Source organism: Topomyia yanbarensis, chromosome 2, assembly GCF_030247195.1.
Source record: "Topomyia yanbarensis strain Yona2022 chromosome 2, ASM3024719v1, whole genome shotgun sequence".
NCBI lineage: Eukaryota > Metazoa > Arthropoda > Insecta > Diptera > Culicidae > Topomyia > Topomyia yanbarensis.
The window spans coordinates 456,295,287-456,310,523 of NC_080671.1; the positions used below are offsets into that span (position 1 = coordinate 456,295,287).

At 41.6% G+C, this 15,237-nt stretch overlaps 1 protein-coding gene and 1 pseudogene across 1 annotated transcript in view; one reads left to right on the top strand and one right to left on the bottom strand.

Moving 5' to 3' along the window:
* Window positions 1-3,452: 3,452 nt before the first annotated feature.
* The window catches only part of LOC131685872 (DNA polymerase alpha catalytic subunit-like), a 35,385-nt gene continuing 23,600 nt past the window's right edge, over window positions 3,453-15,237 (bottom strand). The window contains exons 4-7 of the mRNA XM_058969881.1: window positions 5,197-5,711; window positions 4,031-5,131; window positions 3,834-3,969; window positions 3,453-3,763 (exon numbers count right to left, since the gene is read on the bottom strand). Of these exons, the coding sequence (XP_058825864.1) occupies window positions 3,504-3,763; window positions 3,834-3,969; window positions 4,031-5,131; window positions 5,197-5,711 (2,012 nt within the window). The 3' untranslated portion in view covers window positions 3,453-3,503. The remainder of the gene's footprint in view (window positions 3,764-3,833; window positions 3,970-4,030; window positions 5,132-5,196; window positions 5,712-15,237) is intronic.
* LOC131686113 (DEAD-box helicase Dbp80-like) lies at window positions 10,958-12,273 on the top strand (annotated as a pseudogene).

Consider the following 15,237-nt stretch of genomic DNA (forward strand, 5'->3'; position numbering starts at 1 on the left):
TGAGCGAATTCGTTGCCAGAATTCTCGCACAAATCGCGCAAAATGCTCGCAGAAACTCTTCCAGCATCAATTTCGCTTTGCTCAACTTTTGCTAACTTTCTGCTTGCCACGCTGACCGGGATCCGGCTCATTTTGTGGAGTTATGTCGATTGGTGTAAAACCTAATATCCTCTCAAGGTTGATTTTTACTGTTGATTTTTTGTCTACTAAAAATGCTCGAGAAATGTCAGCCATGTTCTTTTTTTTATATAAATGCACAATAATATCCATAAATAAAAAACTTATGGCATTCATTCGAACATTGTAATGAATTTCATTAGACTGTTCTATGGAAATCGTTATTTCTACTATGTTTTCTACTTATAAATGTCAGCAATTTTCATAAATGGGCACCTATGGCGTTCATTCGGACATTTTCATAAATTTCATAAGACTGTCTTATGAAAATAATAAGAGATGAATTTGGAAAATTTCCCCTCCAAATCATAAGACAGATTTATAAAATCCATTTAAAATCCTTATGTCTGAAAGTCATAAGACGTTTTTATGGAAATTCTATATAAATTTTGCTCGGTGAGCTCTTTCGCTATTTCGAGTAACGTGCAGTCATGGCCTGAGGTTTTTTCGGAAGGCGAGGGCTCGGCGGAGGATGGCGATGGCGGCTTGCCAGCGGAAGAGGAGTTGTCCGGCTTCTACGCAGGCGGCGTTGACAGGAGTGCTTGGCAGATGATTGGATGCTAACCTAATGGAGCTTTCGATTCGCAAGTTGTATGTTGGGGCCAGGGTGGTAACGAGGCTGTTGCGGCGGAGTCCGGTGGCTTCGATCCCATAGAAGATCCGGCTCCATACCAGAGCTTTGCAGATGTTGATTCCGGTGATCCTGTTCCATTTGGGGTGGACATAGCTAATCGAGCGCACTAGCCGTACGCGACTCTTGCAGTCCCTTTTGACGTGGCGGAAATGGTGGAGGAAGGGCAGCTTGCTGTTGAAGGACATGCCGAGGATTCTGGGTTCCCTTATGCCAGCCAGGATGATAGGGGCTCCGGTGGGTCGGTGCGCACCGGGATGGAGCGCTTGATTGGGGACAGAGTGAAGGCCACTGATGTGGCCCATCTCTCGATGGCACTAGCTGCCGCTTGGGCTTTTCGTCGTAGACGAAAATATAGACGTCCTTGGGGAGGCTCCGGAATAGTGTTCATACTAATTAGAAACAGAGTTACCGCGAGGACGGTGCCCTGGGGGACCCCATTGGTCTCAGTGAAGAGGTTGGATAACGTGCCTCCTACGCAGACACTAAAGTTCCAGTTCTGCAGGTAGTGGATGAATAGTCGAATGTTGCCGGTGATCCCCCAGTCTGCCAGCTGCTTCAGGACGCCGGCACTCCAGACGGTATTGAAGGCTTTGGCATATCGGTAAGGATGTCCACATGCAGCCCGTCTTCGATCGGATGATTAGGGCTTCTTTCCATTTGCTTGACAAGGTGCTCCATATTTGGATAAAGATGTCTAATAGGCACCGTTTGCCAATAGGCGGGAGATGTCGCAGAAGTGTGTAACTGATACCATCTGTTCCAGAGGATTTGCCCTTTCCAACGACGATTGCGAAGGACAGCTCCTGTCCTGTAAAGGGACGGTTGTATGGTATGGTTCATCTCCTGTGGGAAAGTGAGCCAGAGGGGTTTCTAGTGCTGTCCTTCTGCTGATAAAGGAGGGGGGAGGGCAGAGTCCGTTGATAGGGATGCAAAATGTTGGCCGAGGTTTTCCGCTATCTCCAGGGGGTCGGATGTGGGTGTGCCATTGCCTTCTATGGTAAAGCCTTTCTATCTCCTTTTACCGTTTATGGCGTTTACTTTCCTCCAAAGTTCGGATCTGCTGCTATTCGAGGAGATTCCGTCTAGGGAGTTTTGCCAGCTGGTGGTTTTGACTTTTTGAATCGCGGCTCTTGCGGTGTTCTTTTTTAGTCGGAATTCGTTACCTTTTGCCTCCCTGTTTGGATCATCCGGTGTAGTCTTAAGGAGAGAGCGGAGAGCTTTCCTTCGCTCCCTGATAGCGGTGGCCACCTCCGGGTTCCACCAGTGCACCGCCCTGCGAGGGGGCTTGCCGCTGGATTGCGGCATGCTTTTCGCTGCTGATCGAGAGATTATTTCCTCAAATTCGCCTACTGTGTACTGCAGCTTGGGGTCTACGAGGTCTTCGACTGACTGAAAGTTTTCCAGTTTGCCTGGTCAGTCAGCCATCGTCGTCGACGAGTGGTTTGTGGGGTTAACGGTTGTACGTCAGTTGTATTAGTAGGTGGTCACGCAATACCGGGAAGTGCTGGAAGGGTTGCTCGGTGGGCTTGCTGGAAGTAAGTCGGAGCAGTATGTCTGTTGGGGATGGTGGTAGGGAATATTTGGACTTACCCGGGGGAAGCCGGGTTCCTTGCACCTCAATTCTTTTTTATTTGGCTTAATCTGACAAGTCGATTGACGGGTCGTGGTGGGCTGTTTGAGGTTCTCGATTTTGCAATGCCGTTTCACTGGTTGGGGTCGCAGAGATCAGTCCGCCCCGTGTGATAATGAGTTTGCGCAACGGGCATCGCGATTTGCTTCTTTTTTTTTGGTTACTCCCCACTCCGACCGGGACTACCGGTTTCGATTGTTGGGAGGCTGAGAGTGAGGCCTGGTTGCCGTTGCATACCTGTCTTTGTTAGGAGTATAGTTAAATAGGTATTTCCAGATGTTGATTGTGGTTAGAGGGTTTTGATCAGTTGTATGTTTCATGTTTTGGCTGCCTGAACATTTCTTGTCGTTGCCTGTTGTTGGGGAGCTTTGGTCTGTTGAGGATTTCCCGTTTTGTAACCGCTTTGTCCCCTTTTATAATAACTGGTGTACGATAAGAACTAACACAGCTACTCAACCGACCACTACTGTGGTTAGAACCGAACTAATTTAATTTCTTCATTGTATATGAATATTCTATTCTAATAATCAACTGATACTGTCTGCCAATTTTTAGCCGGAGTGCTAACGATATGACTATCAAGAATTTGTCAGACAGCTAGTACAATTCGACACCGGTTGCGCCTTACCAAGTCGTAACGCGAGTGGCGTCATGAAAACTGTCGAAAAAGAGTTAATAACGGCTTGGAGCATCATCTGATGTTGTTTCAAACGTAGGTACGATTCAAGGAAACATGCCTTGGATCCACCATCGAACCTAGTTTACATAACTAGAATCACTGTTGTCCATTTCCTCGCTTGTTGAGACATTCGGTTTAGTAATCCATCCAAATGGTTACCGATAACACTGCTTAGTTTCGGTAGACCAACCCCAGCTAATTGACTGACGGTTTGCGTAACGGTGGTGGTGATAGATACTCAATGACCATATTAATGTACTTTTAAGTGATCCTTACGCGAGCAACAAATGTGTCATTACTAAGTAATGACATTTCTGAATTTCAAAACTCCATTTGAAATTGACGAATAGTTTTATTTAAAAATCATAGCGAAATTGATCTGCTCACTGGTAGTTAAGATACTGTTCCCATCGGATCTTTTGACCCGTCACCGGTGCGAGAGATTTCTCCTCCGAACCGATCATCTCGGCTAGTTGCTTCACCGGATAGATCTTCGATTGTCGCGAGTTCGGATTAATAGCGTAGTTGAGGTACAGCGTCGATAGTTTAATATTGGCGTACTTCGATCGGGTCAAAAACCGGTCCACGGTTGCTTTTAGTGTGGTGTACATGTTGCGCAGCTCACTGGAGAGAAGTTTTGTGGCTGTGAAAAAGGAACAAACATACTTGAATGGTCTCACTCGTGTACTGCTAGTTGTGAATAGTCGACTTACTTTTGCTATCGTATTGGTTCAGATCGAACATATAGCTGTAGTAATTCAACTGAAGGTACAGGTCCGATTCGGAGTACTGCTGAACTAGCAAACCTTTCTGGCAGTGCAGACACTGCGGGTTGTTTTTAGTGGCCACCTGAAATGGGAGGGTTCCGAATTAAGTCCAGTCATCTGAGTTGTTTGATTTTAATTATTACATGTGAGAACAGTCTCGTGTTTTGATTACAGAGAGGATTATCGCAAACCATCCATCGCTGATAGAATCGCTTAACATCACCCCGGATGGCCAAGGTTAGTTCGTTTACAATTGCCGGTAGATATTGCTGCGGGAGCACGGTGCAGCTCTCGTTGCTGCACTTTTCGAACACGGACTTGGATCGTCCACTATCGCGCCGGAACCCGCTGGCTACGGGATTCTTTGTACCGCATGTGACACAACTGAAGTCGAACCGATGGCAGAGTCGATACTTTTGAGTAATGGACTTTTGTATGGCTTCGCCGTCCGCGTGTTCCCTGTCACCTTCTCTTGAAATGCCCAAACTTTGAAATCGTTTAGGGTCCAGCCCGAGGCAAAGTGCCAACCGACATGCATCCGTACCTTCCAGTGGTTCACAGATACGGAAAACAACCGGAAATACCTGCTGGGAAAGATAGTACTCAACATCCGGTTTCAGTTTTTCCTTGTTTGCAGGATCCTTCAGTTCGTCTATGTGGTAGGCTCTTTTCATGGCCGCAGCCGAAGTTCCGTCCTCGCAAATTATGTATCCAACAACATCGCCTCGTTTGAAGTTTCTGTTACGCGTTTTGTTCATCCTGGTTGCTACTGACACGTGAGGCAGCTGTACCGCGTCCGAATACTCATTCAAAGGTCTTGTTATTTGCTTTGTTATTTCCAACAGCGAAGGATACGTGGTTCCACTCAACAGATCTTCCTTCACTTTCTCCAGTTTCAAATGAATGTTCTCAATGCGTTCATCCATCGGTTTGTCGGAGAGGATCTCGTTCACAATGAAATTACCAGCGATTACGGCTAGTTTTGACCAATCCCGACGTACAATATCCAAACCTTTTAACTCCTGGGTGCATTTGAATTCCTCTCCTACCTTGGTGATCGATACGGCTGCATACTTTTTCTTCTTCAGCAGCAGCAGATATTTGTAGATTCCGTCCACATCCAGTTCTAGACACTTGTACGTTTTGTTTACTATCTGCTTGATGTTGGAACCGATCTTGAACACCTGATCGTAGTCGATGCTGTTGGTGTTGATCATGATACTGTCCGTGTCGCCGTAGATTACCTGTAATAAAAAAAAAACATAACGTGATCCTCGAACATACCTTCGCTCATAAAATGGTTACATACTTGATAGTTCATCTTTTCCACGATGCTTTTGGTGTTCATCAAAATCTCCCGACCTTTCAGCGTGATCAGCGCTGCCATGTGCTGCGCATAGAACCTGGATCGCGTATAACCCAAACAACCGTACAACGAATTGGCCGTCAGCTTAAGTGCCATCTGGCGGATGTTGTACTGCATCTTCAGTTCCGGTTCCAGCCCGGATGCTTTCATCAGTTGCTTGACCGCCTTACGACTTTCGACCAATTTGCGAATCTGTCGCGGCAAAATGCCCATTTCATCTGTTTGTATAATTGCCGCTGCTCCTTCATCTTCCTCCCCGGGCGCTGGCGGAAGCACCGTGGTGAAGCAGATGTTGTACTCCTGGATGATGCTCGGGTAGAGTGAATTAAAATCCATCAGCAGAATAAATTTGTCGTAGAAACCCTTGATCGGTTCCAGCACCAATCCGCCGGAGTATGCGGCCTTGCTCTTCGGTTTGCGGCGATCCGCTGCCGATTCGGGGGCCTCCTGCGAGTGACCTGTTGGTAAGAATAGAGGGGGGATGTTTCACTTCGTTATTTTAGAAACTAAGGACAAATGACCCTTAGAGGTTAAAGCCCCAATAAACAATACAATATATTTTATAAGCTGGCGCTACACGCTACTTGTAATGGATGTTTTGAAGGATATATAGGAAAATATACCCATTTTGGCCATATTAGGGAAGTGGTGTCCCTAATTTGTAATTTCGTCGGCAAACAATTGATGAACTGCGTATAAATTGGTATTAATATCTATGCTCAAAGAACCTGTGTTTTCTTCATTCTTGATGTGTCTCCAACGACGGTCATGCCTTCTTTAATCCCAGAAGCCTTCTTCGAGCAGCCAACACCCTAGAGGTCACTCAACTGAACATCCACGCTAGAGCGCTGTCTGCAGCGGAATTGGGCTGTGCCGTCCCGTAACATGCGTATCACCATCCTTCACGGGATCAACCGCATACAAACCCAAGACTGGCGTACTTCGCATCGATGAATCTCGGTATTCCGACAGTGTTCCAGGTCAGTAATCAATACGGATACGACTTGATCACCCGCAACAAAGTGAAGCAGTGACGATCCCTCACCAGACAGTGTGCATTCTCAACCGAAGCCAGATTGCAGCGCGAGAAGCGGATTCAAGGACTTGCCGCTATTCTATGCTACGTCTACGCAAATGTGCGAGTTCATAAACGAAGGGAACATGTTAAGACTTAACATGATAACATGTTAAGGCAATGGGATGTCAATAGCTTCACCCGTGAATCGTTACAGACTATCGACTCAGCTGGAAGCCAATCGTCAAGATGATCAGAAGTTCGCTCGTTGGTAGGATCGAAAACCAGAGTAGCGCCATTGAAATTCCTATCCACCGCGAAGTCCGAGCTGCAAATGGCTCGGACTCGGTATCTTATTGGAGGATATGATAATGGCATCACTGTCCATGGCGGTTAGCAAGCGGTACTTCAGGACAGATTACAAGGACCTGTTATGCTGGCTGTGATCCAATCACAGGCGAAATAGGCCATGCGTTGCGTTGCGAAATTCTCTGAAGTCGTTGAATCCCGGCGAAGCAGAATGTTACCGATGAAAGGACGCAGTTGATACGGGTTCCTAATCTATCGCCGGACAGTCGCTGGTTCCGGAGATCAGAAGTTCTGGTACAAAATGAGTACGTCTGGCCTGCACTCCCTAGCTTCGGAAACTTGCAGCGCTCTACGAGACAAGAAACGACGTGTTTTTGGACAGCTGAGGCAACAAGAGCTGGCTAATGCGGAGAACTTCTTGTTCAGCCAAGCCCAATCTGAACTCTCTCTCTCTCTCTCTCTCTCTCTCTCTCTCTCTCTCTCTCTCTCTCTATCTCTCTCTCTCTATCTCTCTCTCTCTCTCTCTCTCTTTCTATATATATATATATATATATATATATATATATATATATATATATATATATATATATATATATATATATATATATATATATATATATATATATATATATATATATATATATATATATATATATATATATATATATATATATATATATATATATATATATATATATATATATATATATATATATATATATATATATATATATATATATATATATATATATATATATATATATATATATATATATATATATATATATATATATATATATATATATATATATATATATATATATATATATATATATATATATATATATATATATATATATATATATATATATATATATATATATATATATATATATATATATATATATATATATATATATATATATATATATATATATATATATATATATATATATATATATATATATATATATATATATATATATATATATATATATATATATATATATATATATATATATATATATATATATATATATATATATATATATATATATATATATATATATATATATATAATATATATTAGCCTGACTCTTTCTAATAATCCCTTTTTGCACCATCTCCTCTATAATGTCATTCAGCGCCTGCTTCTCAAAAACACTTAATCTTGCGGACGGTACAGTGAAAGGTTTAAGTTCCTTCAAGTTAATTTCTACCACCATCTTCACTAAAGGTTCATCAGGTTTGGGTCGGTCTAGGTAACATTCCTGAAATATCTTTTCAACTGTCGATGTCAATTGTTTTGTCTCGTCAACGTCGCCAACGTTCAAGTCGACTTTCGTATCCTCAACCAGTACGCAAAGACAGTCATCGTTGTTACCATAAGCATCAATCATAAGCTGTGAATCGAATTGCGATACCGAGGATTTCCGGTCGAAAACAATTCCTGCAATACCATTACCATTTATAAAGTCTCGGCCCAATGACTCCTTCCGAGATCGTGTCGTCCGGTACGATAACTAGACAAGTACTAAAAACGCGATTTCCAACAATGATCGAGCTTCGAAATGATCCGTACATCTTTAAACGCGTGCCATTAATTCCAAGTATATCTCCAGGCGGTACGTTCAGGGAATAGTCAAAATCAGATGGCAACATTGAACCTTTGATCAGACTTACCGGGGATCCGAGATCCAAAAGTACGTCAAACGTACTGCATCGAGTACCAAAGAGAATCATTACTGTTCGACGACTTCCTTCGTCCACTTTTAAGATGTAAGGCTCTGTGGTGATGATTGTGTTCTTAGCTGGACCACTTTCCTGCATAAACCTAACTTGCGGCGCCTCAAGCATTGGTTTCGGTGTTATAGGTGTTGTCGTAGCGGCGCAGTCTGCATCGAGATGACCCACTTTTCCACATTTTGTACAACGAGGTTTTTTCTGGGGTAGCGGACACTTCGCTGATAGATGTCCTTTTTCGTTACAGTTGAAGCATCGTCGAACTGGGGTCTGCTCGTCGCTTTGTTCTTCCGTATTATCCTTCTGTTCATTGTTCTTCAATGATGATGTCTTGACGACATCCTTCCGTTGGACATTATACCGTGTATTGACAACAGCTCTCAAGCGAAGATAACGTTGTAAACAAGCGATGAACCCGTCCACTGTATACAGTTCTTTTAACATCAGGTGCTCTTGTAGTTTGTCATCGTTGATGTTTCGAATGACGTAAGAAATGACAGCTTCCTCTGATAGGCGACCTTCTTTCGCAATGCGCTGCATGTCGTATACGTAGCTTTCTTCGTCTTCGCCTTTCATTCGTATGCGTTTCGCCATTTGAAAGTGTACATCGGCTTCATTCAAACGGCTAGGGAATGTTTGGCAAATTGACGTCTTGAAGCGTTCCCATGAAAGTGTCGCTTCCTCTTGTGCATCAAACCACTTTCTTGCTGTTCCTGTCAATCTTGAATGTGCATAATGTAAACAAGATCGAGCTGACCATCCATACACAATTGCGTACCCTTCGATTTTGTTGATCCAGCCGGTGCTACTTCCGTCTTTGCCATTGAATGGTGGTATCAAACGTTCGACCTCCAGCGGGTGAAGGAAAGTTTCATGAATCGGGTGACGCGACCGGACATTACGTTTCTCATTTGCGCCCGAGGCGGCGATTGCACGTGAAGAAATGCTGGCAAAAGCGTCACTTGTATCGGAATCCGTTTCCATATCTCTGTAGTCGAATACTCTGACGTTGGAAGGAATCGGTTGACGTCCACTGTCGGAAATGTTCTCCTTTTTCACATTAACTAATTGTGGCACATAATTCGTTGTTGCCGTAACGGTAGCTGTGAGCCGGGGAGTCTTTTTCTTCGTACGTCGAACGGTTCGCTGTCCAACGGTGGTTGCATCAGTTTCGTCAGAAGATGACATGGTGGCGTAGTCCCACTATGGCGGCTGAGCACGTTCCGGAAAATTGCAAAATTCGAGTGAAAATCTTTTTCTGCCGAAAATCACGATTTCCCTAAATCGCGGTGATCCCACTTCTGATCTGAAGCCTTAGAAATCGGATAGGCTGAAGTTTGTTGCGGTTCTTAAAAAAAGAATTCAATTACACCCGACAACGTGTATTATGTGTGTTCCCTTTATTTTCTGTATTGAATATAATGACAATAGTGGAAAGATAGTCGTGCCGGATGTGTAGCTGAATATGTGTGCTATGAAGTATGATGTGAAGGTTTAGCTGCGTAGTTCTAGAAATGAAGGCCCGAGTAAAAAAAAGAAAATTTCAACTGCTACATTATCTTTTTTATTTCGAAAGGATCAGTACCGTGTTTAGTACATTGTAATGTAATACCCTATTCTTCTTTAAAAAGCTCGAGTTCACTCATTTACGGATATTTTTATTATGATTTTTTTTTCAAATCGAACAGAAAACACAACATCAAGATGCTCGGAAAGGACTTTCTCTTTCGGTATGTATTTACCAGTAGCATCCCTCCTCCAAACATTCCTTTGCATATCTAGATATCCTTATCAATTCACAGAACAAACATAATGGCACGTCATGTTCAATCGGCTAACCGTTTGGAATAAGCGCGAATTGCAAGGAATAAACCACCCGAGGGACAGTACCCGTGCTGATTCAGGACGATTTTCCATACTTTGTACCTTGCTATTGAATTTTAATACCCGATCGAAACGATGGCAAGCGCTGCCGATAACTGAGTCAAAAAGACGACGGATCAAGAAATTTCTGCACTCGGTAAGTGTTTTTTTATTATAACCTATTTTTGAAGCGATCATTGGGATGGTATTTGAATTTTTCTTTTCAATACAAATAGGTTAGCGAACTGAGTACATATCACCAAGGATAAGGATTCAGAGCCGGCGGCTGGCAGTCCAGAGAAAGAGAATGCGGAAAAACCTAGTCCACCGGCAGTAGAACCAAAGCTGCACCTGATGTTTGGAGTTCGGTAGCTACGGAAATTCTGACTCTAGCAGCTTCTGACGAAAAACAAGCTGCAAGAGAAAATGGAGAAACACCTTCCTCCGCGGAAGATGCAGAGGCATTCAAGTAAGTCGAAATCTGCAGAAAATTTTGATTAGGACATAAGGAACATTGAGAGCCTCTCTTTGTTTACTTTCTTTTTCGATTATTATGACGTCACTATAACACTTTGCACTAATTTGCCAGTACATAGCCGATGGTTTTACTAAAATATTAGGCAAAGAGTTGAGTACTAAATATTGAAACGACCGAGTAATAAACAGAAGAGAAAGATCCCCAAGAGAATCTCATTGTTGCTTACGTCCTATTCTAAATTTTCTCCCGAAATATTTAGTATCAGCTTTAAAATTATCCATGACTAATCTTTTAGCCCGGCGGATGCAAGTTTGCTAATGAAAGATGTTCGCTAAGGTCTAGTAGAATCAAAGCTGGATCTGGAGGTGCAGCGGAAGGATTCTTCTTCGCCGATTGGTTGGTTAAAACTTTCGAAGCTTTGCACATGAAGCCGGAATTACTACAGTGAGTCTATGCGATGGGTTTCAACGCCCCTTCCAAGATTCAGGAGATGGCTCTACCTACTCTGTTGGCCGGTCCGCCACGGAATATAATCGCCCAGAGTCAGTCGGGAATAGGAAAAACCGCTGCCTTCGTGCTGGCAATGCTCAGTTGAGTCCATCAGTTAAAAAACTATCTGCAGGTGATTTGCCTTTCCCCCACGTATGAGCTGGCAATTCAGAAAGGGGAAGTAGCTGCCAAAATGGCAAAGTTTTGTCCGGAAATCAAACTTCCTTACGCCGTTCGCGGTGAGGAGACCGTCAAAGGGGCGAAGCTGACTAATCATATCGTCATCGGAACACCCGACAAGCTAATGGACTGGGGTATAAAGTTCAGGACGTACGACCTAGTTTTTTGTACTGGACAAGGCGGGTGTTATGGTCGGTGTTCTTCTTGGCCACGTACGAGCGCGAGGTGATGGAGTTTGCCGAGTACATCGTACCCAATCCAATCGTCATTCAGCAGGCGCGGGAGCTGGAATCACTCGATAGCATCAAACAGTACTACGTCAAGTTCCGCAACCAGGACGATAAATTGTGTGATTACCGTCGGACAAGCGATCATTTTCTGTCATATGATGTATAGGACAGTTGTAAACTCCAAGTAAACTTATTTTCAGAACTGTTAATCGATCGAAACAGGTACGCAAAACGGCCGGTTGGTTGACCGGCAGGATGTCCCAGGATGGTCACTCGGTAGCGGTACTGGCCGGTGATCTAACGGTGGAGCAACGGTTGGACGCTCTGGATCGATTCCGAACCGAACTAGAGAAGGTACAGATTATAACGAACGTTTTGTCCAGGGGTAAGTTCCACCACTTGATTCTGGCTACAGCACCAGGTTACGGAGAGATTCTTTCGTCTTAGGTATCGACGTCGAACAGGTGACCATTGTCGTCAACTTCGACCTGCCGATGGATCAGCAGGGACGAGCCGATTGCGAAACGTATCTACATCGAATTAGACGCACCGGTAGATTCGGTAAGTGTGACTCATTCTTGTGATCCTATAGATTGTATTTCTTCCCTTTTCTTTAACAGAACGGAATCATCATCAACCTAGTGGTCAGTGATCGAAGCATGATGATTTGCAGATCAATCAAAAAACACTCCCGGAAAAAGATTCAGTTGCTAGACGCGGAGAACTCGGACGAAATTAAAAAGATCGCACCGTAAAGTGTTTTCGACCAGCTACTGGTGAAAGGCGTAGGAGCTTTTTTGGGTCATACTTGTTTTGATTCTAAATTTATAACTTTATTATATTTTTTTTATTTTTTTTCTTACTTGACCTGACATAAGGTATATAAACAGGGTATCGTAAGCTAATAAATTTACAATTACAATTAGAATTTAGCTCTACCCAGTTCTATCCAAACATTTGAAAAGAGCCTAACTGCAAAATGTAACAAATTGAAATTTCATGTTTTCCATTAACAAATATCTACCCGAGCACGTACATAACGCAACATTTGATTATGAAGAATTTTGATAGTGATTTTACAACAATTTATAAAAGGGCCTAATTGAACTGATTATGAAAGGACCTAACTGATTGAAAAGTGCCTAACTAGCAATACGCTCGTTTTAAATGGATTATAACGTATTGTATTATAACTGATTGTAAAAGGCCTATAACATATTTTCCATAATTTACATACAGGGCCAATCTGATTTTATGATGTTCAGTGGGGTCAATCTGACCATCAATTTAGAATTCAGTTAATTCGTCTAACTTTCGGTGTAATATCAGACTTGAACAACATTTTTTGTGTGAGGTATTCTGCCGCTAGAAGCATAACTGTCCCATGTGCTATGGGAATCCCTATACACATGGGACAATTATGCTTCTTGCGGCAGTAATACAAGTAGTAGCAACAAAGATAAACTCAAGATTACCATGTTCCATATAAAACAGTCATAATTCATGGTCCACGCAATATGAACCAGTGAACCAAGTAACAGCAAGCGTATGCTAGCCCCTTGAATATAAGCGTCGTTACCGTCCAAACGCTAAAGTAGAAACACCATAGATACCTCCGAAGCATTAGTAAACAATCTTACGATTTTTTTGTTCCATGTCTTTCAACGAAAGCTTTAAAAAATTCGCGTTTTCTGGATACCGTTAAAACAAGTATCAGACTACAGAAATATCATTTATGTAATAAAAGTGAGGTCCCTTTCGGTCCCGGAATGTGTGGAAGGAAGCCTGCGGAAGCGTAACGCTATGTTATCACGGTTTCAGACCAAATACTGTTGCGTTTCACGGCAAATGGTTTCAATAATTTAATTTTTAAAAACTGTGTACTATGACGGTGACTGATCGAATTTCTTATAATTATCCCACCAGTGTGGAGAATTATCATAATAAAAGTACATATCAGAGCACTTTTCAATTTTATTCCAGCGTTCAGAACAAATGAAATGCGATAAATGTTTGTCAATAATGTGATGTTGCTATGCATCCAACGTTCACGACGACGTCTGCAAAGACGTCATTTGTTCAATTAGCAAATTGTCACTTTGACAGTGAACCGCATTCACCGAGGGGTCAGATATGTATGGTACATGAGAAAAGTGTGACCATTCTATCTTGAGTTTATCTTTGGTAGCAATATGCGCAATCAAAAGAAATAAAATAGTAACGATTTTCCAAATAGGATTATAATGAATCTGACCTTTGACAATTTTCTCAATGTTTACGTTTTGTAGATAAGCCCTTTTTAAATGTTTGGTAGAGTTGGTTTCCTTACGTTGATGAGCGAAGTTTCTCTTTCGCGAAATGTGCATTTGTTAGAAATAGGATGTAATTCAAGGATTGTATAGCGCAATGGTTATAACTTTCAGTTAAATGGACTTTTAAGAACCCGACTTTGTTTTTTTATTTTATTTTGTCGTTGAACGGCCTGTAGAGAAAGCGGTGGAAAAATTATCCGAAAGACTAACCTTGAAGCAGAAGATATTTTGCTCATTATCATGCGAATCAAAATTCCAAGAAGACAAAACATAGCTATAAAAACACAAAAAGATATCTTAACTGATATATGATTTGAAGCGATTCAAGGCGAAAGCGACTGGGTTTGAATTTAGTATATTTTTACATTTATTTATTCCTTCATTATTTGCTTATATGTTCATTTATTTCTGGGGAAAATTTTCATTAGGTCGTATCGTAAGTAACAATGTTATTCTTTTTGTGTACTTTTTACTCTGTAATAAACCAAGCCGCTTAAACATTCGCCCCTTCGTTCTTTGCATAATGTGCTAGACGAAACCATCGTCCCTCGATATGTGCTGAAACATATGTGAAATGTTTATGTTAATGCCTATAAACCGAGAAACTATTCATTAATTTATTTACCAATTTAATTATTTATTGGTGTATTAATTTCTCTATATATTATTCATTTATATTTTATCAGTGTAGATGTCTCACAATCCTTTCTGATTATCTAGGTTAAATTTTAGTGCAAAATTAAAAAAAAAATCAGTTTTTTTGGATATTTTGGATCCCTAAGACAAGAAATATATGCCCAAGAAAGGATTTACTCGAATTCAACTTGGTTCGACCGCTCGAGCTCATCAAACTACCAACTATCAATTTTCATATGAGGGGGCTGATAAAATCGGGTCTTTAGTGTATTTAATATTTTATGTTTTTTATTTTATATTTAATATTTATTATTGAATATTTAACATTTGATATTTAATATATAAAATGTAATATTCAATGTTTAATATTCATATTCAATGCGTGATATTTAGTATTTAATGATCAATGTTTTATATTTGATATACAAAACTCAATGATGATGAATGCTCTACTAGACTCGTCACACAAACGTCACATAAATGCGCGCATCACATAGCAACGCTTGAGAACTTCGCGATAATACAAACCCGGTCGCAAACGTGATCATTCACACACACCGGTACCCACCGTCTAGCATACAAAAAAGCAGCCTGGTGATTAAGTAAACGTGCTATAGCACATACGGTATTCTTGAAGTACAGCAGTTGTTGAACCGATTGGTTGACGATTCGTTTGACCTTCGGTTTCGTTAAGTGACCAATTTAGTTATATAATATAATCCAGTAATT